This window comes from Emericellopsis cladophorae (assembly GCF_022114955.1).
Source record: "Emericellopsis cladophorae strain MUM 19.33 chromosome Unknown NODE_5_length_938552_cov_118_678949, whole genome shotgun sequence".
Taxonomy (NCBI): Eukaryota; Fungi; Ascomycota; class Sordariomycetes; order Hypocreales; family Bionectriaceae; genus Emericellopsis; species Emericellopsis cladophorae.
Window position 1 is genome coordinate 137,550 of NW_026250930.1, and position 23,082 is coordinate 160,631.

At 52.1% G+C, this 23,082-nt stretch overlaps 6 protein-coding genes across 6 annotated transcripts; 5 read left to right on the forward strand and 1 right to left on the reverse strand.

Moving 5' to 3' along the window:
* Window positions 1–935: 935 nt before the first annotated feature.
* On the reverse strand, window positions 936–2,590 carry J7T54_004581 (uncharacterized protein; the record flags this gene model as incomplete). The annotated part of the gene is made up of 3 exons (XM_051503249.1): window positions 936–1,703; window positions 1,881–2,013; window positions 2,064–2,590. The coding sequence occupies 3 exons, from the start codon at window positions 2,588–2,590 to the stop codon at window positions 936–938; spliced, it is 1,428 nt and encodes a 475-aa protein (XP_051364891.1).
* A 1,729-nt stretch (window positions 2,591–4,319) lies between these two features.
* J7T54_004582 (Satratoxin biosynthesis SC1 cluster protein 4) lies at window positions 4,320–5,686 on the forward strand (the record flags this gene model as incomplete). Its single annotated transcript, XM_051503250.1, has 5 exons — window positions 4,320–4,511; window positions 4,568–4,675; window positions 4,730–5,106; window positions 5,210–5,277; window positions 5,343–5,686. The coding sequence occupies 5 exons, from the start codon at window positions 4,320–4,322 to the stop codon at window positions 5,684–5,686; spliced, it is 1,089 nt and encodes a 362-aa protein (XP_051364892.1).
* Window positions 5,687–6,292: 606 nt separating this feature from the next.
* J7T54_004583 (uncharacterized protein) lies at window positions 6,293–9,304 on the forward strand (the record flags this gene model as incomplete). Its single annotated transcript, XM_051503251.1, has 4 exons — window positions 6,293–7,076; window positions 7,146–7,439; window positions 7,527–8,361; window positions 8,413–9,304. 4 exons carry the CDS (start codon window positions 6,293–6,295, stop codon window positions 9,302–9,304), a joined length of 2,805 nt encoding a protein of 934 aa, XP_051364893.1.
* Window positions 9,305–14,051: 4,747 nt separating this feature from the next.
* Window positions 14,052–14,933, forward strand: J7T54_004584 (uncharacterized protein; the record flags this gene model as incomplete). The annotated part of the gene is made up of 1 exon (XM_051503253.1): window positions 14,052–14,933. The coding sequence occupies one exon, from the start codon at window positions 14,052–14,054 to the stop codon at window positions 14,931–14,933; it is 882 nt and encodes a 293-aa protein (XP_051364894.1).
* Window positions 14,934–17,118: 2,185 nt separating this feature from the next.
* Window positions 17,119–18,676, forward strand: J7T54_004585 (short chain dehydrogenase/reductase family protein; the record flags this gene model as incomplete). Its single annotated transcript, XM_051503254.1, has 2 exons — window positions 17,119–17,834; window positions 18,568–18,676. The coding sequence occupies 2 exons, from the start codon at window positions 17,119–17,121 to the stop codon at window positions 18,674–18,676; spliced, it is 825 nt and encodes a 274-aa protein (XP_051364895.1).
* Window positions 18,677–21,420: 2,744 nt separating this feature from the next.
* J7T54_004586 (Diminuto-like protein) lies at window positions 21,421–22,902 on the forward strand (the record flags this gene model as incomplete). Its single annotated transcript, XM_051503255.1, has 1 exon — window positions 21,421–22,902. The coding sequence occupies one exon, from the start codon at window positions 21,421–21,423 to the stop codon at window positions 22,900–22,902; it is 1,482 nt and encodes a 493-aa protein (XP_051364896.1).
* Window positions 22,903–23,082: the final 180 nt, after the last annotated feature.

Sequence of the window (23,082 nt, forward strand, 5' to 3'; positions counted from 1 at the left end):
AAGGTTAGGAAGAGGCCTTGTGTATCAAGATTGCAGAACAATTGGTGACTCTATCTAATGATTGATGACTCTCCGTGGTGTAGTGGTTTGGGCCAGCAGACTACTCTATCAGGGGCCAGGCAGCTGGACCCTGCCCATGTTTGTCGGATTTCTGAAGTTTTTGAAGAGGGCACCATTGGCGGCTCCTTGGAGACCCGGCTAGTTGACTCTTGGGAGTCGTTCTTCTTACATAAAAACCTGCGATGCAGCTGAGCAGGTTGGAATCTGTCTCTCAGATGTAAGACGCCCTGGCTGAATCTGTAAATATATGGGGGCGCTTGCGAGTCAAGTGAACAGCCAGAACCAGTTGCGACAAATCGCCAAACTTCTTTGCTTGATGTTAATGTTGAGGTTGTGACTGTGGGCTGTTGTGGTGATGCCGCGTGTGAGGCAAAGGTGATGTTGATCCACGGTCCTGTGCGTGGTTGTTGGCGAAGACAACACATTGCACGTTATGCTAAAAGAGGAAATTCTTGAAACGAGAGGTCAGGTGTTTGGGTTCAAAGAAGATCAGATTCTATACAACTATTGTTATTGTTGATTTGCAGGCCTTGTTGCGTTGAGTGCGCACCAATGGTCCCCTCAAGACGTTCTCATCGGTGTCTTGATAACAGCCATGGTTATTTCCTTAGATACGGAAGCAACGACTTGTGCCCAGGCCGTGTATGTGAAAGGGCGAACAATTGCAATGCCAGTTGGAGCTTACGCGCACCCCAGTGTAGGTCAAGTCCGCGAAACAACTCACATCTGAAGTGTGAAACGGGGCGAACGTCCGCAGAGAATCTACTATTACTCGCGTCTGCTCGACTAAGTCAATCGATTGCAAAGGGCGTGCATGATGGATTCTCAGGCATGATCAATAAGAAGAGCCAGAAACGCTCGTCGCAGCATCCCCGTCACTTCGCCTCGAAGTTGTCCACACTTTCGAGATGGCCTGCATCACTAGGCTCAAACGGCACCTCTTTCCCAGCAGCCAAGATTAAATCCCTATGCTTCTCACTCCTCACCTCGATCTTGAAGTCGAACGCTGTCGGATAGCTCAAAATGCCTGGCTTAGGCTTGACATCTACTGGGCTGTCCGCCGATGGGCGGATGTTGAAGCAGGCGAGTGAGTTGACAATGTTCAGGAAGAGGCTCTGATCGGCGAAGAAACGGCCCGGGCAGATTCTGCGGCCGTACCCGAACGTATCAACCGGGTCGGGCTCGTTTCGTGGGCTGAGGAAACGCGCGGGATCGAATTTGTCAGGATCAGCGTATACCGAGGGATCGTGGAGGAACCATTTTACTGCGGGCAGAAGCATGGCATCCTTGGGAATGTGATAGCCGTGGTATTCAAAAGCTTCGGTAACAGTATGAGGGAAGCCCATTGGTGAGATAGGCCACCAGCGTAACGATTCCTTAACCAGAGCGGCAATATAGGGGAGATTGTCGCGGTCCTCAAAGGTCGGCAACCGGTCACCAATGACACGATCGATTTCCGCTTGAGCATGTTGCTGGACTTCTGGGTTCTGTAGCATTGCTAAGGTAAAGATGGTCAAGGTAATAACGGTGGTGTCGGCGGCCGCGCCGTATAAGCTAGCAGCCGTCCAGGCGATAGCCTCAGAGTCGTCACGGCCGAGTTGCTCGCCATCGGTCCGTGTCTCCGATTTGCATTGCTGAATAAGCTTTGAGACATATGACGGGTTTTTCGTTTGTGCATTAATTTGAATTTGGCGTTGGACAAAGTGATAGGGGATATAAGCGGTGGCTTCGATGCTGCGGCGCCACTTACGGGCAGTTTGCTTGAAACCTGCGCCTGGAAATCCTTCCGGAAGGTGTTGTAATATAGGGAGGATATCCACCGCCCAAGACATAGGCGAAGCAGCAAGCGAGAATTCATTCATCATCTTATCGATGAGGGTGACGAGGAAATCCGGCTTATGAGGCTCAACCGTGTAGCCGTAGGCCATCTTGAGCACCGTCGCGCCAGCAGTGCTGATAGACTCTCAGTCAATAGTCAAGGCTGAATACATAGGGAGACTCACGTCTTGAAGTGGTCAAGCCATCTGTCGGGCTTATCGAGTGCGCGCACGAGCTGTCTCTTGACTTCCCTCTCCTGGATGTCTAGGAACTGGGCCGCAGAAACCTTTGTTCCTAACTCGCGGTGGAGGAGCTTCCGACAGCGCTTGAAGGTTTGATTATAATCCTGGCAGAGCACAATAGACTCATAACCGCATAGCTTGTTCGCCATGACCATCTTAGGCCGCCCTGAAGTCTTCGAGGCGTGCTGTTCGAGCAGATCGTGCGCCATCTTCTTGTCGTGGATGATGACCAGCGTCATGCCCATGACAGTAACCGAAGAGATACCGCCATAAATATCTTTGTGTTTGAACCAATGCTCAAATTCGGGCACGCCTGCGGGAGGGAAGTCGGCGATGTTGCCCAGGATCGGTAGTGGTTTTGGGCCAGGCGGTAGAGGCAGGGTAGAAGAACCTGTGGTGAATCGCAAGTAGAGAAGGTACGTGCTAATAATGGCGATGGCCACGAGCGCGAGGGTCTGGAGGGACGCCATGATGACCAGACTGGAGCTGCCTCGGTCACCTCCTATCTGACCCAAGGGACGTGAATGTCGGAATACTGGGAAGGGATGAGTAGTAGCTAGAGTTGTAAGTTCAGCGAAACCTGAGTCTGGACACCATGCTCCGCCTGCCATCATTGTGTGCGCGGTGCGGACGGCCAAGCTGTGGCGTGCGCGACCCTGAAACCGGCCTCTTGTGATTGACGTGCATCACCTGCACATGGAGTTTGATCCGTGCAGGAGATTACTTCCACGGTCCAGTCGTAAATGTGGCTGTTGGAGTGTTGGTCAAGACCGGCCGGCGTCCAGGTGGGTGGGGCACCCTCGCAGCGGACCAACTCGCACCTGCCCTATGTAGTTGTTTGAGAGTGCCCCACCCGCTTTTACCCGGCCAACAGCCAGCCATCTGCAAACTTTGTAAGGGGCACCAAAGATGTCGGCAGAATAAGGTCAAGCCTACCGTTTCCATGTTGTCTCAAAAGTGAGAACTGCCGACTGACCAGGAAATTAAATCCAGAGGCTATTCAAAAACCATTGTCGTCTACTTAGCCGGAGCAGGTGCAAACCGGTTTCCCTCCATTTACATTTACAGGGGTGGGTCTTCCGCCTCCTGGAAGGATGGCCCGCTTCGAGCCGCTGAGTTCCTCGGATTTGTTCCGGGGACCTAGTGGAGACCGAGGCATCTGCAGGGCCGTACGCGCGGCCCGCTCTGCCGCAGGAAACCAATTTGTGAAGCGTGATAAGGCTTACGTTCGACGGCCGCCAGGGTCTCCACTGTCAAGCTGTCAGGGGTATCAGTCGCGCTACGGAAGTAACATCGCGCGCTGACTTTGATATAACCTTGTTAGTTGTCCAGGCGTCGAGTTACATCCAGTAGGATCGTAAATACATCCTTCACCCGCATGCTAGGCAAGACCTCCACTGATCTACGGAGCTACGGATACATAGATCTTGATCGCAACGGAGCCATTGACGACTCGTCGACAGAACAAGCTGCGCTGCCCTCAAAACAACTATTTAATAAGTTTAACCCTGCGTACGGTGCTCGAGGGGTGTCCATGTCTCTTGGCTCCGCGGATCGCTGGGCTCCCGTTCTGAGGGTGTGGACGATGGCCACATGCAGACGGACTCTTGTACATACAGCCTCGGATGATGTAGCACCATTTTGGTAATGACCACTGCATAAGGAACGCTGGCTTTCTTGCAGCTCCCTCAACATGCTCGCTACATACTCCCTCATCGGTCGCTCCTCTTGACGCTTGTTGACGAGCCGTCGGAATCCCATTCTAGGCAGGAGTCTTGTGGTGCTCTTTCGGGTCAAAGGCGCCCCCTCGGAAGCGAGTTCAGTTGCATGCGACTCTGCAGGACGGCATGCCGCGCCGCTCTGGAACACCAACAATCTACAGCGACCGGTTTAGGCTCGGATTGCATCCATGTCCTGAAGGATCCTGAGCCTCACAAACCCCTGGCGAGGCTTTTTTGGTTCCTGACGATGCGTGTGCCACCTACGTCGATCTCAAAAGTCAGGACGCATAATTTTTTCAAACCATCTTCGCCTCCTTCAACACTCTTTCGTGACACGAGGTCGTGAATGATATCGCGGAGTCATACCATCGCGTCGAGGTAGTCCACCGAAGACTATTCTCTCCACCGACCCTGGCTCTGTTCGCAACATTTCACAGGCTTCGAACGTGATTCTGTCACACGGAGGCAATTGCCCATCATGGCCATGCCAACGCCTGAAGAGATTGAGTGGATGGAAGCTCACATCAAAGACTCACTGGTACCCGATTTAATTGCTTGCTGCACTATCTCAACTTTCTTTGCGACTCTGGCGGTCGCATTACGGGTGTGGTCACGCTTCCAGCACTCGCCGAAGCTGGTTCTCAGCGACTGGCTGACCATTCTCAGCTTGGTGCGTTCTAACGAGCCGCTCTTCTTGTAGCCTCAACTAATATCAGTCACTTTCAGCTATTCTACGTCGCCTTTACCACTGTTTTCGCTTTCTCGACGCGATATGGCGCTGGCAGGATGATGATCCTGATCAAAGACCCTTATGACATGCGCATGCTGGCAATTGTAAGTGCTAACTACAGCGCCACGTTGAGTAAGATACTGACAAGATTGGTACAGCTCAATATCCTCAACGTCATTCTCTACGGAATCGCTACCGCATTCGTCAAGGGAAGCATCCTCGCCCTCTACTACGCCATCTTCCCCCAACAAGGCTTCCGAATTTACATTTGGGTCCTTGGCGTCATTAATTTTCTGGGTGCTATCGTCATCGTTCTCGTTACGGTGCTTCAATGCCAACCCCTTGAGAAGCTTTGGAATCCAACGATACAAGGCGGACATTGCATCGACTTTAGCAACTTCAGCCTGTTCAATGTCGCGTATAACTTTATTCTCGATATTCTCATCCTCTTGGCGCCTCTGCCGTTGGTGAAGAACCTCAATCTTTCTCGACGCAAGAAGATTTTCCTCGGCCTGAACTTTGCGCTGGGTGGAGGGTGAGTCAACCCCAGAATTGGTCGCAAGGTGCGCGGGATCACACGCATCAGCACTTGTGTTCCTCCCCCCTCTCCCCATCCTGGCTAACACCGTTGACCACAGTGCCTGTATTGTGGCCATCATTCGCCTCCCGTTCGCCCGCAAAGTCGGCGGGACATCCAACCCCAGCTGTAAGTAGAGCCGTGAGCTCACTCCTCCCAACCAGAACACTTTAGCTAACGTTGCATCGCTTCAGGGGACATGATTCCCGGGGGTATGCTGTGTGTTGTCGAGGTTGTGGTTGCCATTCTCTGCGCGTCTCTCCCAATCTATCGCCCACTCCTACGGCGCTTCGCTCCTGGTGCGGTGACCCGCGCTGGAACGTCCGCATACGTCCGGAGCGGCGGCAATAGCTCTGGCGTGGGCGGACCCTATTCAAAGAGCGAAGTCAACACATACATTTCCTCCAGTGGGCATCGAAGCCTACAAAAGGGAGGCATTGCCGTCACTGACGACATCAACATGATGTCCCATGTCAATGTTGACGGCAAGTGGGTGCGCATCTCTGATGACGACGACACTATGCTGGTCCATCCCTGAGACAATTCGCAAGCTACGTATATCAACAGCAGTGTGCAAAGTGTAAAAGGTTTCGGTGTTTGAAGAATCATGATATCATATTTGGGTCTCAGCCGGAAAAGTCAATTCTCTGGGAATTTGTTTGATTTTATATTCTGTTCTCTTTTGTGGCTCCTCATAAGTCTGATGCAGGTATGATTGTGAGCCTTGCGGGGCTGGCCATTGAGGAAATATTTCCTAGTGTAGATTAAATTACGGGACGGTCCCTACAACCCTTGTCGTTGGCGGTATGAGAAGCAAGCCACGGTGGATATTTGAACGGAAGGTCCGCGATCCTCCGCGAGTGCTCCGCAATGCCCCGGACCCCCGGTCCGAGGCTAGCTTAATCAGAACGGACGAGACGCCCGCTCGGATAGCTTTCAATTCTGGGCCATTCCATATCCCGGCGTAGTCCAATCAATGGCAATCTTGACGCAGCAGGCCTTGCTTGCTAGAACAGCTTGCAAGAGGCCGTTGACTGACAAAAAGCCGCTACGGGGACAACTGTAATACTTGGATCCTTCATCCCGAGCCTTTTTGAAGCCTCTGCCTTTACTTCTTCCTGTCGCAAACGTCACCAAAGTCACAATGGCGCAGTTTTTAGAAGGCGGCGCTGCAGACATACTCGACCTTCCGTGTCCCCCACGTACCAACGCGGATGCTTTCAAAACTGCTCGCGAGCTTGAGCCCGCCATCAATTCGCTGAGCAACCTGTCCCAGCTCCTGACACGGGCAGCTGTCTCCAGCGGTGGCTTGACGTTTTACGATCTCGTCAATGGGGAACTTCAGTCCGCATGGGTCTCGTACTCTCAACTACTCGCTGATACCATTGAAAATGCATCGCTTCTCCTTCATCATCCTGCCATAGCGTCGTCCGCTATTCTTCTGTTGCACTTCGACTCACAGCGCGAGAACATCATCTGGTTTTGGGCTGCTACGTTTGCAGGACATACTCCAGCCATTTCCACGCCCTTTGTCAATGATACTACACAACGAAGGAAGCACCTTTGCCATCTTCACACGTTGCTCGACCGCCCTATCGTGCTCACGAGCAAACGTTTAACGCATGAGTTTCTTGGCATGGAGGAACTGACTGTCCATGAGGTGGAATCCCTCCAAAATAGTGCGGATCGTGATGCCGGCTGCCCTACAGTTTTATCTGGTCCCGAAAAGGGGCCCATGGACATTGCCGCCTTGATGCTCACATCGGGCAGTACTGGCAATGCCAAAGCTGTCACTCTGCGCCATGGTCAGGTCTTGGCAGCTGTGGAAGGGAAGCATGCTCATCACAGCACTGCTGCCGGCAGTGTCTTCTTGAACTGGGTCGGGATGGACCACGTCGCCAGCTTAACGGAGATTCACCTGCACGCCAGTAAGCTTAACTCTGCATGACCCTCCATAATAATGATCTGCCGAGAGCGCTAACATGTTGGCCATGCAGTGCTTCTGGGCTGCGACCAAATCCACGTTCCTGCATCAGAGCTGCTGACGCAGCCACTCCAGTTCATTCATCTACTGGACCGCCACAAGATCACGTACACTTTTGCGCCCAACTTCTTCCTGACCAAGCTTCGCGACAGTTTGACGGGCTCTGCTGTCGCCCTCACTGCCGATCTGCGCCCTCTCAAGGCCCTCATTTCTGGAGGCGAGTCCAACGTCGTTGCCACCTGCGATGAGCTAACTCGGCAGCTCCGACAGTTTGGCGCCGTTGGTGATGTTATTCGCCCAGGTTTTGGTATGACAGAGACCTGTGCCGGATCCATCTACTCACGTGCTTGCCCATCTTCTGATCTCAGTCGCTCATTGGAATTTGCCAATCTAGGTACCTGCATGCCTGGAATCGCCATGCGCGTTACGCGTCTTTCCCATCCCGGGAAGCACGCTGACCTTGGCGAGGTGGGTGAGCTCCAGATCTCTGGACCAGTCGTGTTCGACCGGTACTACAACGACCCCAAAGCTACCGTGGATTCCTTTACGCCCGATGGCTGGTTCATTACGGGCGACCTGGCCTACCTCGATGAAGCCGGCAACCTGAATCTCACCGGTCGCACCAAGGATACCATCATTGTCAACGGTGCCAAATGGAGTTGTGCTCAAATCGAGACTGCTATCGAGGAGGAGGGAATCCCTGGTAGAGTCCCGACGTACACCGTTGCCTTCCCCACGAGGAAGACAGGCTCTCCGACTGAGGACATAGCCGTCGTGTATGCGCCTGCCTATGCTCCCCATGACCACCATGCCCGTTTCGAGACTGCCACTTCAATTGCAAAGGCTGTCGCCCTCGTCACTAGCAAGAAACCCGCTCATCTCATCCCTCTGCCGCAGTCCCTTCTTGAAAAGTCATCACTCGGCAAGATCTCGCGGACCAAGGTGCGCACAGCGCTCGAAAACGGTGATTACGGCGAATTTGAGCGCAGCGATCTACTCGCTCTTGAGCGATACCGCCAAGCTCGGTGGCGTCCTGCCGAGACTGCTACGGAAAAGACCGTGCAGCTAACTGTTGCGGAGCTTCTCGAGATGAGGCCTGAGCAGGTGAATCTGAATTCGTCCATCTTCGACCTCGGTGTTGATTCATTCAACCTGATCCAGCTCAAGACGAGGATCCAGAAAGCAGTCGAAGCTCAAATTGACATTCCCATGTCCGTCCTACTAACAGAGTAAGTCGCTGGACGCCCTTGTTACCAGCTTACATCGGCTAAGGAAAACAGGCCAACTGTCGGCGCGATCTCTTCTGCAATCGATACCATCCTCTCTCAAGCTCCAGCCTACAACCCAATCGTTCCTCTACAGCCTCATGGCTCCGGCACACCTTTGTTCTGCATTCACCCTGGCTCTGGAGACATTTTGGTTTTCATCGCCCTTGCAGCTCATTTCAGCACCCGCCCTGTGTATGCTATTCGCACGCGCGGCTACAACCCCAACGAGCGACTGTTCGACTCGATTCAGGAAACTGCTCACACGTATGCCGAACACATCCGCCTCACACAGCCTGTGGGCCCGTACGCCATCGCAGGCTACTCGCTTGGCTCAACTCTTGCGTACGAAGTCGGCAAGGTGCTCGAAGCACAAGGACAGGACGTCAAGTTTCTTGCCAGCATTGACTACCCTCCCCACATCGCCGAATACGTCCAGAGTCTCAACTGGATCGATGTGCTTCTCCATATTGCATTTTTCCTCGAGCTCATTGACGAGCTTACGATGGTGGAGATCACCCCCTCTATGCACACGCTAGATCGACGAGCCGCTCTGTCATATATTTTGGACATTGGCGACAAAGACCGCGTTACTGCTCTAGCAATGGACCACGAGAGGCTTGGTCTGATCAGCGACATTGCTGAGAACTTCCGTGTCAACGTCGAGCGCTACGAACCAATGGGCAAAATCAAGCATCTTGATGTATTCGTTGCAGAACCACCTACGTATGCTGCCAAGAACAGACAGGATTGGCGAGTGAATAAGCTGGGTCGTTGGACCGAGCTCTGCGAAAGCGAGGTCCGCTTCCACGACTGTCCGGGAATCCACGCAAAGATGCTGAATCGGGAGCATGTAGCGGACTTTGCAAAGATCTTCAAGGCGGCGATGCGCCGCCGTGGCGTTTAAACTATGGATCGCAAGTGAGCTTTGTCCCTTATAGAAGCCCGTATGGAACCTCCGAGGAACTTGTTCAACAGTGGTCTCCGTTGTGAGAGGCTAGATGGGAGTACATGCTGCGGCTCGAGGCATAAAGTCTGGCCCTGCACAAGTCGTATATGCCTTTTTCCCTAAGGAAATACACTCAGCTTCTACATAAGACATGTCAGAATGGATTCTTGATTCAGAGTAAGAGCACTCCTCGCTCCCAGTATCCTGCGTCGTTGCGGAGCAGCTTTCAGGGGGCGGACTTCGGACAATGTGCCCCAACGCAATAACCGGACCGAAAAGCATATTCGGCTCTTTTTGAGCAGCGGGGCCTATTGATGGCTTGCATGGTGAAGGTAGGTGTTGTTGCTTCTGTCAGAGTAGTGTTTGGTGCTGTAAGCTCGCGAACGTACCAAGGCGGGGATGGCAGCCTATGAAGCGCGTGGCGGCGGGCTACATGTACATGTAGCGCGCAGAATCTGCAAGGCAAACAGATTATCACCAACATCGCTCGGGAAACAAGATTGATTGGGCGCAATCAAGCACAAATGCTCAGGTCACTGCAGATGCAAGAGACACAGGCAGGGCAATATGACCAGGGCGCCGTCGGTTAGCGACCGGCGTTGAAGCTGCGGTCATCGACCTATCGTCAAAGTCTGCTAGAGGCACCAACCGCACCTCGTCCTGCGCACGAGCCGAGCCACCCTTTCTCGCGACCTGAAATCCATTATGCGGGCAGAGGGATCGCACTCTATTTTTCTCCGCAGACTCTTAAATCGTCATCGAGGGATGACTGTTCACCGGTTCATCGTATATGCGGCTAGTTGCTCTAGATGAGATGTAACAATATGTTTGTCTCAATTGTGTGTAGGCAGCGGGGCTGCCGCCGTGCAGGCTGGAACATCGTCAAATTATTGACACATGGGACATCGCTATCCAAACCCGCGATTTGAGTGTTCCGACGTACTTTAAGGCCGTCTCCACCAATGATTTCATTATTCTCCGTAATAAGCCCTTCAAGTTTTGAATCGCGCCGCTGTGCTTTGCACTTGCAGCCGAACTGAACCTAAAGAAGAGTGGTACTGCCTAATTCATTGCGCTTCTTGGTCTCTGTTCCCCGCTCAGGCCAAGCACTACCTGCACATAATGCTGCCGAACCCCTGTGAGTTTCTACCAATCGTCACTTACTACCCCGCGGTTTGTGTTTGGGATCTCTTGAGTGCCGCCCATAACAACACCCACGTTTCCCCGACTTATTCGCCAGTTCTCAGCAAGACATCTACAATTGTATTGCACAAGGCAAGCGAGACCTCTCAAAAGGCCAAAGTAATATACATGCTCTTACGAACGAGCTCGAAAATGAGGGCTTTTGGAACCGAATGCGGCTAGACGAGGATGGCCGAGTTACCTCTGTCTTATTCGCCTATCCTAAGTCCCTAGAATACCTTAAAGCCTATCCGGACTTGCTTATATTAGACTGCACATATAAGACAAATAAGTATAAGATACCCCTTCTCGATATAGTTAGGGTTAACGCTTATTAGCGATCTTTCTGTATCGCCTTCGCCTTCCTTAGTGGCGAGGATAAAGTCGACTATACTTGGGCACTTAATCGGTTACGGCAAATATACGAGAGCTATAGCGCGAGACTTCTATCTATTATACTTATAGATCGTTGCCTTGCCTATATGAATACAGTATCGCAATACTTCCCACAAGCGGTATCTCTTTTATGCCTCTAGCATGCAAATAAGGCTATTACTCGTCACTGCCTCCTAAGCTTTACCCGTAGCGATAAGGATCAGCCTTAAGCTCAAGGCCTTAAGAAGTGGCAAGAGTTCTATTAGCATTAGTATTAGATTATAGCTTCAAGCACTAAGGATATGTTTGAAGATAACCTTAATAAGCTCAAATAACGCTACGTCCTAGTCTATCTTAGAGAGGTTGGTTATATTATAGAGACCTAGCTTAATCTTTATAAAGAGAGGCTTATAAAAGCTTAGGTTAATAAATACCCTTACTTCGGCAATATTATCACCTCCCGGAGTGAGGGTATCCACCAGCTTATCAAGCAATATCTAAAGACTAGTTAATTAGACCTCTTTAAGGCCTAGAGGTCTATCAAGCGTGCGTTACTAAATTAGATCGCCGAGCTACACGCGAATCAGGCCAAACAGAAGATACGCACGCCTCTTAAGCTAACTAGGCCGCTATACGCCAATATACGTGGATAGGTATCTCACGAAGCGTTACGTAGAGTCGAAGAGTAGCGGAAACGATCCCTTAATATCATTCTCCCTAGTTATATAGGAGTATTTGAGTTATCGAACGGTCTTCTATACGCTCATACGCTCTAAACTCTTCGTTAATAGTAGATACCTCTTCGATTACGGCACTTCTATACGTATTAGCACCTTTATCGCGAGGGGTCTCCTTAGTTACTGATAGAGCCACGCCGGCTATTCGACCGGGTTATAGCTAGCTTAATACTACCAAAAACAAGCACTTAGCGTGAACCCTGCGCATTTAAGGCTATTAAGCAAGCATTATAGGCAATAAAAAGGACTAAAGTAAAGCCAATATACACAAGATATAATCAGCAAGGCTATATAAGAAGCTTAAAGGCGTATGCGTTACGATATACGGATCTTATACTATTATTAACCGCAGCGCTATCTCAAGAGGCTTCAGCTTCAGCTTCAGCTCGCCCGCCGGAACTGATATCAGTTTTAACACCAGCGCTAGAACTACCCTCAGTACTAGCGGTAGCACTAGATCACAATCCACTTATATCGCCGGCGCCGGCGCCGGCAATAGGTTTAACTATACAGCTAGTAGTGCCGCCAGATTCGCTCCCAGCTGCGGAGCTACAGCCACTCTCACCGAGTATCGTTTTACTATCTTTATCACTAGCGCCGAGGCCAGAGCCGGAGCCGGAGGTACCGTACTATCACCCTTATGCTATATATTAACGATATATTATAGCGCGAGAGGCTTGGTATAAGACGCTGCCTCGAGGTGATTTAAAGACGAACTAGTAATATAGAAAGGCAATAGGACTACCTCAGCGATATAGCAAGAAGGACTATAACTAGTGTTTAGATTATAAGTAAATAGGCAAACGATATATAGAGAAGAGACCTATCCGGGACTAGACTAAGGAGGAATAGATAGTATATCTAGATTAGACTATAGTAGAGGAAGCCCGGGTTAAAGCGCAGGTTGAAGCTTAGATGGTAGAAGAGATAGCTATTAGGCGGTTTTCACGTAAACGAGGCATAAAGGATGTCTAGGAGGCAGCTAAGAGAGATAGCGAAGAGCAACAGGCATTATATAGAGGTACCTGAAGAATATAGTCGAGTATATATATAAGTAAAAGACTGTAAGGCAGGTGATATTATTATAGGACTAAGTAGCCATCTAGCCTCGCAGCGTAGCCGATTTACGCGGAGGCGAGGCCTTCATAGCTTACACGCGCTGCAGGAGGCGCATCACGTGACACTTATTTGCACCCGCCCGGGTGCACCGTTACGTAAGCCTTACATGCACCCGTGCGGGTGCACCTACGCAACCTCTCGAATTGCCCATCAACCAGAGCAGGAAAACCTTACGCGATTTCTATAAGCCCAATCCGGTACCATGAGCAGGGCCGATATGAGGAGGCTGAAGTACTTCATAACACTGCCCTAGACCTTCGCCGGCATATTCTTGGTGAAGATCACCCGCACACGACTCAGAGCATTATGTACCTGGCCTCCACACGGGAGTCGTTATAGCAAATGCGGTCCTATGTAAGATCGGTTCCGTCTCGGCGGTCGCGCAGGACTGAAACGCGTGTACGGCGGACGATAGCGACAACTATGTCAAAAGTCCAGAACAGCTCAAAATCCTTATTACGTACACCTCGATGTATGTATAACTCATTCGATTAATGCCTGATCTTTTGCGCTTGGCGCAAAGACTTTGGCGTAGCCGTTACACTCATCGTCATATAACATACCCTTCTTCTCGTCACTTACCGGCCTATGATTCATCTCTCACTCTCTCTTCGAATCGCTTCCAATAATATTTGGCTCGCAAACGGCCACCTGTCCAGTGTTCCGGATAAGGCAATTTGAGGCTCTACTCAGGAGCATTCTCAGTCGACGGACATTCTAGGCGACGCACTTCGTCTGTTTCTGCCGCAGACGCAGGCGCAGACACCGCCAGGCAAGACACAAAACCCCAAGGGACCGGCTCGATGCACGACGGGAGAGTGCCGATGGAGAGCATCGAAACAGAAACATCGGGGGTCGACTCGTCGTCTCGAGCCGACTCAGAAGACATAGCAACACAGTCGATGAGCTCTTCGGCCAGCACACCGACCGTGTCCACACCTGTCGACCAGTCGACCAGCCTGAGCTCGTCACCGAGCGAAACCAAATCCAGAAGATCTGACTTATCTCACGCGACACAAACGGAACGCACGTCTAAAGGGCTCTCAAAGTCCGCGACACGGTCTGCAGGAAGCAAGCGGTCGAATAGTGCAAAAGCAAAGGCTGGCCGTTCAAGTGGCGGCAGCGACCGACAAGGAAGCGCCCATTATCATCTAACTCTGCGGAGGAGCTTGTGTCCGGGGACGAAGCGAGGTTTCTGGACCTGGAGAGACGAACAGCAGATCGAGCTAAAGCGAATGATGGTGAATTTACGATGTTGGGGGCGAAACGAAGACTCTGAAGTGATTCCCACTATGAAGTACATTAAGGCCGCATTTTCAGCTAGTGTCGACTGGGTTACCTCGTTCTATGCGTATCTTAGTGCTGGAAAGCAAGAGGCCCGAAGGGCGGATGAGCACCGTCCAGCGTCCACGGGCAAGCTCCACGCACCGAAGACCCAGCTCATATCGCCATTGCCTGATGCATGGATCAAGCGTACACGCAACACCATGAGTGCTCCTGTCGACAAGACTCTGGCCGTCACTGCAGACAAAACAGGACTGCGACATCACGACTTTGCCACAGTCGTGCCTCGGACGAAATGGCTCAATGACGAGATTGTCAACGGCCTTCTTCTATGGCTGGATCACGCTATTAACTTGGCGTCTGGCATCACCGATGTCCAGACAGAAACCCGCAAGATTCTTGTTCAAAATTCCTTTTTCTTCCAGCATATTCGAGATAGAGGTGTCCGCAATACACAGCGAGCACTAGGTCGCAAATGCGTCCGAAAGGCGAATTTCCTTGACATTGACAGCATAATCATGCCCGTATGCGAAAACAAGCATTGGACTCTCATTGTGGTTCGCCCTCAGAAGAGAACCATGTCACACATGGATTCACTGACAGATTGCGCCAACGAGAAGTATATCAGCCTCATCACTGCGTGGATCAAGGACGTCTTGGAGGAAAAGTTCGACAAGAACGAGTGGAAGGCGGTGAAAATCAAGACACCCCGTCAGACGAACAGTTCGGACTGCGGCGTCCACACAATTACGAACGCCATGTGCGTGGCTCTCGGCTTCGAGCCAAATCAAACATACAAGGCTGGAGATATGCCCTTACAGCGCCTACGGATTGCATCGGTGCTTCTGCACGGGGGGTTTAAAGGCGAATGCAGCCTGCATGCACACTGAACGTCAACTCTAATCTAAGGGGGGCGGTGCTTTGATCACGCGCTGGGAATCCTTGTACAGGCTACACACTGTTGGCTGCCGTGACCTGTGAGCTACGCGACAAGCTGATGGCAGCCTAAGGAAGCTGGGAAAGTGAGTGAGTTAGATCAACGCGGAGGGCAACTAGAGATGAGTACAGCCCCTGGGTTGTCTGGACAGGCGCCGGCAAGAACACAGCAAAGCGAAGTAGATGTTACAGTGGGGCCGTTACAGCTGTGAGCGAATGCAGCTTCCTATTCGTGCACTCTGTCTGTTTGTGAAGACGGGATCCGGATCTGTAGGTACATGAATCTACGTTGATGATCGAAAAGAAGCCGCGCTGGCGCTGCCACAGTAGCCGGTTTTGGACGAGCGCTATAGGTACTGCCAGGTCTTTATGAGTGGGTCGTAGCCCGTCAATACGGGTGCCATTGGCACAGTGACTTTCAGACAGTCGAACACTTTCAGCGGCCGGCGAAGCACAGCTTTGTGTTCGGCAACTCGCCGTCCAAATAGAGAATTTTGCAAAACACACTGAGGCCACGGCTGATATTATTATAGCCGCCCTTAGATTTATCTAAGGTTAGCTTATATTACCTTTACCTTAGCCTTATTTCGCGAGGCTAATAGGTATATATATAGGATATAGCTATACCGCGCGGAGTATTACGAGAAACCGCGGATCTACCCGGAGTATGAATTATTATATACGAAAACCCAGGATATACTCCTAGCGGTAAGGCACCCCGTAGCTATCCCGACGGGCCACCGTAGGCTAGCCTAGAGATAGTGGGGGGGTAATATTACGGTTTTACCAGTTGCTAGCGGCTGGGTATAAGACCCGGCCTAGTTCACCCAGGCACGTAACGCGTGCCCACGAGGACACACAGACCTCGTAGGGTCTTTATAGGAAAGGGGGACCGTAAATTCCCTCCTCTTTCTCTTTTCCTACCTTATCGTTAGATAGACTTAATCTAAGCTACCAAGTTATTCCAACAGGGCTTAGCCCATAACACTTAGCTACCTATGTATTTACTTACGGGGGGAAATCGAATATTTATTCGTCGGATATTATAGCTCGTGCTATACGAATACGTTACGTCTTTAGATAGATCGTTAGATATATTATAGGCTAAGCCTTATTAGAATAACTTAGTAGCTTAGATTAAGTCTATCTAACGATAAGGTAGAAGAAGAGAAAGAAGAGGGAATTTACTATCCCCTTTTCCTGTGAAGACTATGCGAGGTCTATGCGTCCTTGCGGGCACGCGTCACGTGCCTAGGTGAACCGGGCTGGGTCTTGTACCCAGCCGCCAGCAACTGGTGGAACCGTAACAATTCGCTACGAATAAGCTACGTATACGTAGATGCCGAGGACGGCATATATAGAGAGGAGCGTTCTATTAGATATATATTATATACCTAGGTTATTGCAGGCATTAAGGGTGGCTAAAGCCACTAGCCCTATAGCTAGGTATAGCTCGGGAAACCCCGATTAGGTCACGTGCACAGGGGGCGCACCGAGGGAAGAACCTTCGTAGGCGAGGAATGCTTCTAGGAAAATCAAGAGATTAATATAGTCACCAAGGACCCCGTACTCGCAGCGATCTAGCTGCGCCCTCTCGACATTGTGCACCTTCTCACTCTCTTCATTGAATCCAGTTTCTGACAATTATGTTAGTTATATTAGAAACACTAAAGTGCTAGTCGTCGAGCATTTATTCGGGTCACAGTCGAGTACAACAGAAGTGATCTAGGCCTTGACAATTATCTTGATATCTGAAAAGCTAGGTGGAGACTAACTATGATGAAGCGTAGCTTTCTATGTATTAATAGGTTCTCTAATATGCGCGGACAGAGCACATTTGGGATCTAGCGCTTAGCAGCTGGCGCTCAGTGAGGCTCAGTCCGCGCACGTCCGAGCTATTCGTGATTGGATCATGAAAAGGGGAGGGGGGGGGCTTGTGCCTATCGTCTAGTACACTTTGCAACGTTGCGGAGTATTGGTTTCCGGGGGCGGACTTCGGACATACAAATGTGCCCCAATGCAATGACCGGACCTGTAAAGTAGGAAGAAAAGCATATAAATGGCTCGTTTCTTGTTACTTTTTTTCATGTCCTTGTGATACAAGCACTTCAACGGCAGCAGTTTGTCGCATTCTCCGAGATGGTACCTTACAAGGCTATAAAAGCTTCCAACGCCCTCATCAATGACTCCAAATCGACAGCACCTCGCATCGCTGTATTTGTCGGTGCCACATCCGGCATTGGCCAGCTGACGGCCAGTGCCCTGGTTGCGACAGGCACGAGAGTCCGCATCTATCTCATCGGGCGCAAGAGCTCCAAGGAGCGCGCGCAGAATTTCATCCAGGAACTACACTCTATCAGCCTCAAGGCGGAAGTCATCTGGACAGAAGGCGAGGCATCAATTCTCGGAGACGTCAAAAGAGTCTGCGATATTATCAAGTCCAAGGAGAAGCATGTGGACTTATTGTTTCTCACTGCCGGCTACGTGCCCTTTGTGCCACGCGATGAGACCGCCGAGGGCGTCGAAGTTACGCTAAGCCTGCGGTACTATTCGCGCATGATGTTCATTCTCCAGCTTCTTCCGTTACTACGCCAGGCCAAAGCAGCGAGAGTGATTAGTGTGCTTGGTGGTGGTTTGCTAGAGAGACCGAGCATCGACTTGGATGATCTGGATCTAAAGAAGCCAGGGAGCTTCGGCGCTATGCAATCACAGGTCCTATCGGCAACTATGAACACAGCGGCTTTAGAGAGGCTAGCGGCGGACAGCCCTAGTATCACCTTTATCCACTCTTGTCCTGGATCGGTCGATACGGGAAATGTTAGGAGGGGCTTTGAGCCGGATTCTCTCAAAGCTTGGTTCGCCCGGGTCTTCCTTGAGCCCTTAATCTACCTCTTTTCGTTTAGTAACGAGGAATCCGGCCAGCGGCACTTATTCCAGAGCACCAGTGCGTACTATGGTGGCCGGGGGGTGCCGTGGACAGGCAAGGCAGGCATAAATTCGTTTTCAGAACCAAGTAACGGTCTATTCCTTGTTGATTATAGGAGCGAATGTACGCTCAATACGAGCGTGTTGCTTGTCCTACGAGAACAAGCTGTAGAAAGAATCTGGCAACATACACTAGCGGTTCTTCGACGGTACTCGAGATTGGAAGACTAGTAAAGTATATCGAGGAAGGAACACGAGTTTACTGCAAACGTCTTTCAACTTTAAATACCTTTCTCGGCCGAGACGTAACGTAATACGTGGGTCGGGTTTTTCAGGAGGGACCGACCGGGCCGCTAATTTAGATAAGCTTAAACTTTACCCCGCAAAACTCAAGACCTTCAAAAAGTAGACCATTGAAAGTGACATAGCAGCACGGGCGAGTTGATAGTATTTGTCTTGGTCCTAGAAATCGGTACAAACTCAAGATGCCCAGTAGTAGCTCTCTATTGACCTAGCCAGGTTCATGTCTAACCATAGCACTTGTTCTTGTTTAGCGCCTACCGCAAGAACCGGAAACACCGAGGTTGCTGGTGTACTTGCAGACGCAGCCGCCGCCGCAGGGAGGGCGTCCGATGCCGCAGATACCACCACATGACTGCCTAGTGTCCAGCTCGGCGAGAGCATCAGCGGGACTCGTCGGGGCGGCGATGACGGTGGCGAAGAGGCCGAAGACGGTAGCAAGCACGGAGACTATGAGAATGCGTATCAGTAGAGGTCCGGGGGCTCATGGAACGTCGAGGTCAAACGTACAGCGCATCTTGACTGCGGATGATGGAAGTGTGTTGGGTGGATGGTGTGAATTGTCTTGAGTCTGTTGAAGTCTTGTTGTACTTCAAGCGAGAACAGAGCCTTCAGGAGAGTTGGGACGGCACGCTCTTTTATACATGTATTCACTCTTGTTCATAATCATTCAAGCAGCCCCTCTCAGTACGTCGCCTAGGTCCTGTTTGCCGACATACGTGTAGATAGAACTTAACATGGGACCCCGCGACGGTCCAATGAAGCACTAGGCAACCTGGTATGCTACTGATACACTCCTTCCTAAAAGCTTCTTTATTGATCCTCCACAGTCAACCGACCGGCTTTGCCCCGCACGCCGAGTCTTAAGTGAGCAGGGAATGGAATCCTAGGACTGCTGACAAGGGAAGGTGCGCTGCGAAGTAAGAATAAGTAGGGCCCAGAATCGAACATGGATCAGGGCTACTTTTCCGACTTATCAATTTAGCACGGATTTCGGCCTTCAACCTGTCCACGAGTGGTGCATGCGTACTCGTAGTTAGACCACAAAGAATCTATGACGACCAGACGAGTACATGTGTCACTCAAAGGGTATGTAAGAGTGATTCAAACAACTCGGCAGAATCTCACATATTGCTTTTGAACTGATCATGGAGCCACTAAAGGGAGCACGAGTACGTATTGCCGGCTCCCCGGCTGACATATATATTCTCTGTTGCCCACTCTGCTAATTGTGAATGACCTGCTTGATTGCAAGACTAGGCGCAAATGCCTGTCCCCATAGTAGTCGCCGCACCACAAGGATCTGGGTCAGGTATTTAGGAACTGAAATCCATACAGATAAGTTACATGAGGAAAGGCTCCCCGCAGCTGGAGTGGAATAAGTAGACAGCAATGTGGATCTTCAGACAGGTATGATGCTCCCTTATGCCAAGTCTGATGTTGAGTCCACGCTTTGGTATCCTTGGCCGTGACAGTCGGTAGGAAAGGCAAAGGGTGCGCACTCGTCTTCATATCTGAGACTCATCTCATGTGAACTCAGGATGCCCTCACCTTAGCCTTGTTTCGCGAGGCCGGCGGGTGCAATCGACCCCAAGTTCCACGGACCGTTCTGTATGCTAGCAGCAATCTCCCCGCACTCCTATAGACTCGTCTGCCCGCCGCCATGAGGATACACCCGGTCTTCCATACGAACCTGTTGAGTCCTGCTGCAGATGACCCACTGCCAGGACAGAGGCATCCTCCGCCACCAGCCGTATACGTAGAGGTGGATGGAGGGGAGGAGTTCGGAGTCGAAGAGGTGATCGATTCCCGTTGGGAACGAAGGGGCAGAGAAGGCCCACGCCTGAGGTATCTGTTCGATGGACGCGACATGATAAACCGGCTGAGGTACCCGCTGATTGCCTAGCAAGCGCCCCCAAGGCCGTCCAGAACTTTCACCGCCATTCTCCCCAGAAACCGGGACCTGTTACTACGGCTCGCAAGGGGACTTAATGTCATAGCTCGACCGCTTAGCAGTGGCATGGCAATTAGATGTTACATAGCCACGTGCGCACGTGCGCACGGACGTCCGCGCGCCCCCGCCTCTTAGCTAGACGCGCAGTCAGTTCGTTGTAGCTCTTAGAGCTACGTCGTGTCGATAGAGGCAGTTCTACCGAAGGAGAGTGCCTATCCGTAGTAGTAGACCGAATACATTCCCCGTCCCCCCCGTTCACTGAAAGCGCGATTGTTGTATCTTGTCCACGGTGTGGGTGCCGCCTGCAGGCAGCGCAGGGCCCAGGCGGACGCGGGCCGCACATAGTAGATTCAGGCTTCTTCTTCAGCCTTGTGATGTTATTATGGATGGCATGGATTCTAGAGCTGGTGAATTGGTCAAGACGATTCGAAAACACCCTAAGAAGCTTCGAGTGGGATCCGAGCGTCTACGCTTTGATGTTTTTGCGTCAGCTACTGCGCCATTCGCAAGACGTACATGACGCAACAGCTGCCGCTGCATCCGTAGTCCCGTACTAATGAGCTATGCACAAGCTTTCGACGTTGGGAGCATCGGGGTGTCTGGACTCTGCACCGGGTAGACATGGTTCAATGGCCAGCGCGGGATAGCAAGCCCATTTATACGTAGAAACTAAAACAAACTTGTCAGACGCGGTGAATGGAATTGATGTGGAATGTGGGAGGCAATGTTCACTTCATCTTCACAGATGCTCCCAACCCAAGGGCCCAAGGCTGGAGCACCACGTGACCGGCTTCCGCCAAACAGCCAGCTCGGTCGGTGATCGACAGTGCACAAGTCCACAATGCTTCACGCCGTCGCACACTTCATGTTGACTCCCGTCTCACCTCTTGTGCTTGTACGTACGAGTACTCGGTAATTACCAACTACGTACGTAGTTTGGCCAATGCGAGCATGATCCGAGATAGAATCGACTCCTCCTTGGCGGCTCGACCCTCGTATTACGACGTCCCAACGGCTCGAAGCTGCGCCTTGTGAAAGTTATGCATCAATTGCCGTGCACAAGCGCTTGGCGGCGCGGTTGAGCTCCAGCAAGCTTACGTGCCCCCCTGTCGCTTTTTCGGTTTCCCAAGCGAGATCATCGCATCGCGAGCTCAGCGCCAGCCCTTCCCTCCCTCCCTTACCATCCTCCTAGGACTCTCGCCCACCCGTCGTCGACACTGTCATTTGTTCCAATTCCTCGTAACCACAGCCACGCCGTCGCAATGGCCCAGGACCACGCTGCACGCCTCCTCGAGGAGCACGACGCCGCCGTCAAGCGCATCCAAGAGCAGGTCAAGTACTTTCACGACAACAAGAAGCAGTTCCGCGTCTACCATGGCTCTACCAGCTCGACGCGCCCGCTGAGCTTCAAGCGCGATGAGATTGTCGACACCAGTGACATGGGCCGCATCTTCCCCGTCGACAAGGAGACCATGACCGTCAAGGCCGAGCCCAAGGTGCCCATGGACCTGCTCGCCGCCCACTGCCTCAAGGAGGGCGTCATCCCCAAGATCGTCATGGAGTTCAAGGGCATCACCGTCGGCGGCGGCTTCTCCGGCTTCTCCGGCGAGAGCAGCATGTACCGCTACGGCCTCTTCAGCAACACCGTCCCCGAAATCGAAATCGTCCTCGGCGACGGCAGCCTCGAGATTGCCAACCGCGAGCACAATGCCGACCTCCGCGAGCACGCCGCCGGCAGCCTCGGCACCTTTGGCATTGTCACCCTCTGCACCATCGAGCTCATCCCCGCCACAAAGTACGTCCACGTCGAGATCCGCGAGGTCGACGAGGTCGCCAAGGCCCACCTCATGTTCGAGGAGGCCTGCGCCAACCCCGACATCCACTTCATCGACGGCGTCTACTTCCGCAAGGGACGCGTCGTCGTCATGTACGGCCGCTTCGTCGACGACGTTCCCAAGGGCCACCAGGCCCTCAAGAAGATGCAGGTCCACTGGTTCAGCGATACCATCGAGGATCTCCTCGACAAGCACAAGCCCACCAACGAGACCCCCCAGTCCATCTACATGACCACCACCGACTACATGTTCCGCTACGACCACGGTGCCTTCTGGGGCGGCAAGCTCGCCTTTGCGCACTTCCACGTCCCCCAGAACGCCCTCACCCGCCGTCTCGCCGACCCCTTCCTCGACAGCCGCACCTGCTACCACGCCCTCCACAAGTCCGGCCTCGCCGCCGAGTACGTCGTCCAGGACTTTGGCATCCCCGCCAAGAACGTCAACGAGTTCATTGCCTTTGTCAATGACACCCTTCCCGAGCTGCAGATCTTCCTCGCGCCTTGCATGCGGCCCCGTGAGATAGGTCTCACCTCGCGCTTCCACCCACGCGTCGCCGAGGTCGCCGACGAGCGTCTCTTTGCTGTCGGCGTCTACGGTCGCGGACCCTCGGATCCTGCCGCCTTCTACGAGCTCAACCGCAAGCTCGAGCTGCGCAGCGCCGAGCTCCTCGGTGCCAAGCTGCTGTACGCTCGCACCTACTACACCGAGGACGAGTTCTGGACCATCTACGACAAGACCATTTACGACGAGATGCGCAAGAAGTACAAGGCCGAGGGTCTGCCGTCCGTCTACGATAAGCTCAAGGCCGACATGAACACGGGCGCCGGCCAGAGGAGGCCCGTCCGGGGTATTCTCGAGACCATGTGGGACAAGGCTATCGGCAACAAGGAGTACCTGCTCAAGAAGTGAGAGGCAGACGCAAGAGTAGCGAGGCAAGGTGAAGTGTAGGACAGAGGTTTTTCAGTGGGAATATGTCAGGATACCCAGTCGTGTTGTATTATCTCTCCGCATTCCATCCATCTTAGACTAATTATGTGTGGTTCACTACTACAAAGCTTATTACATTTTGACTCGTTTCGTGGAGAATCC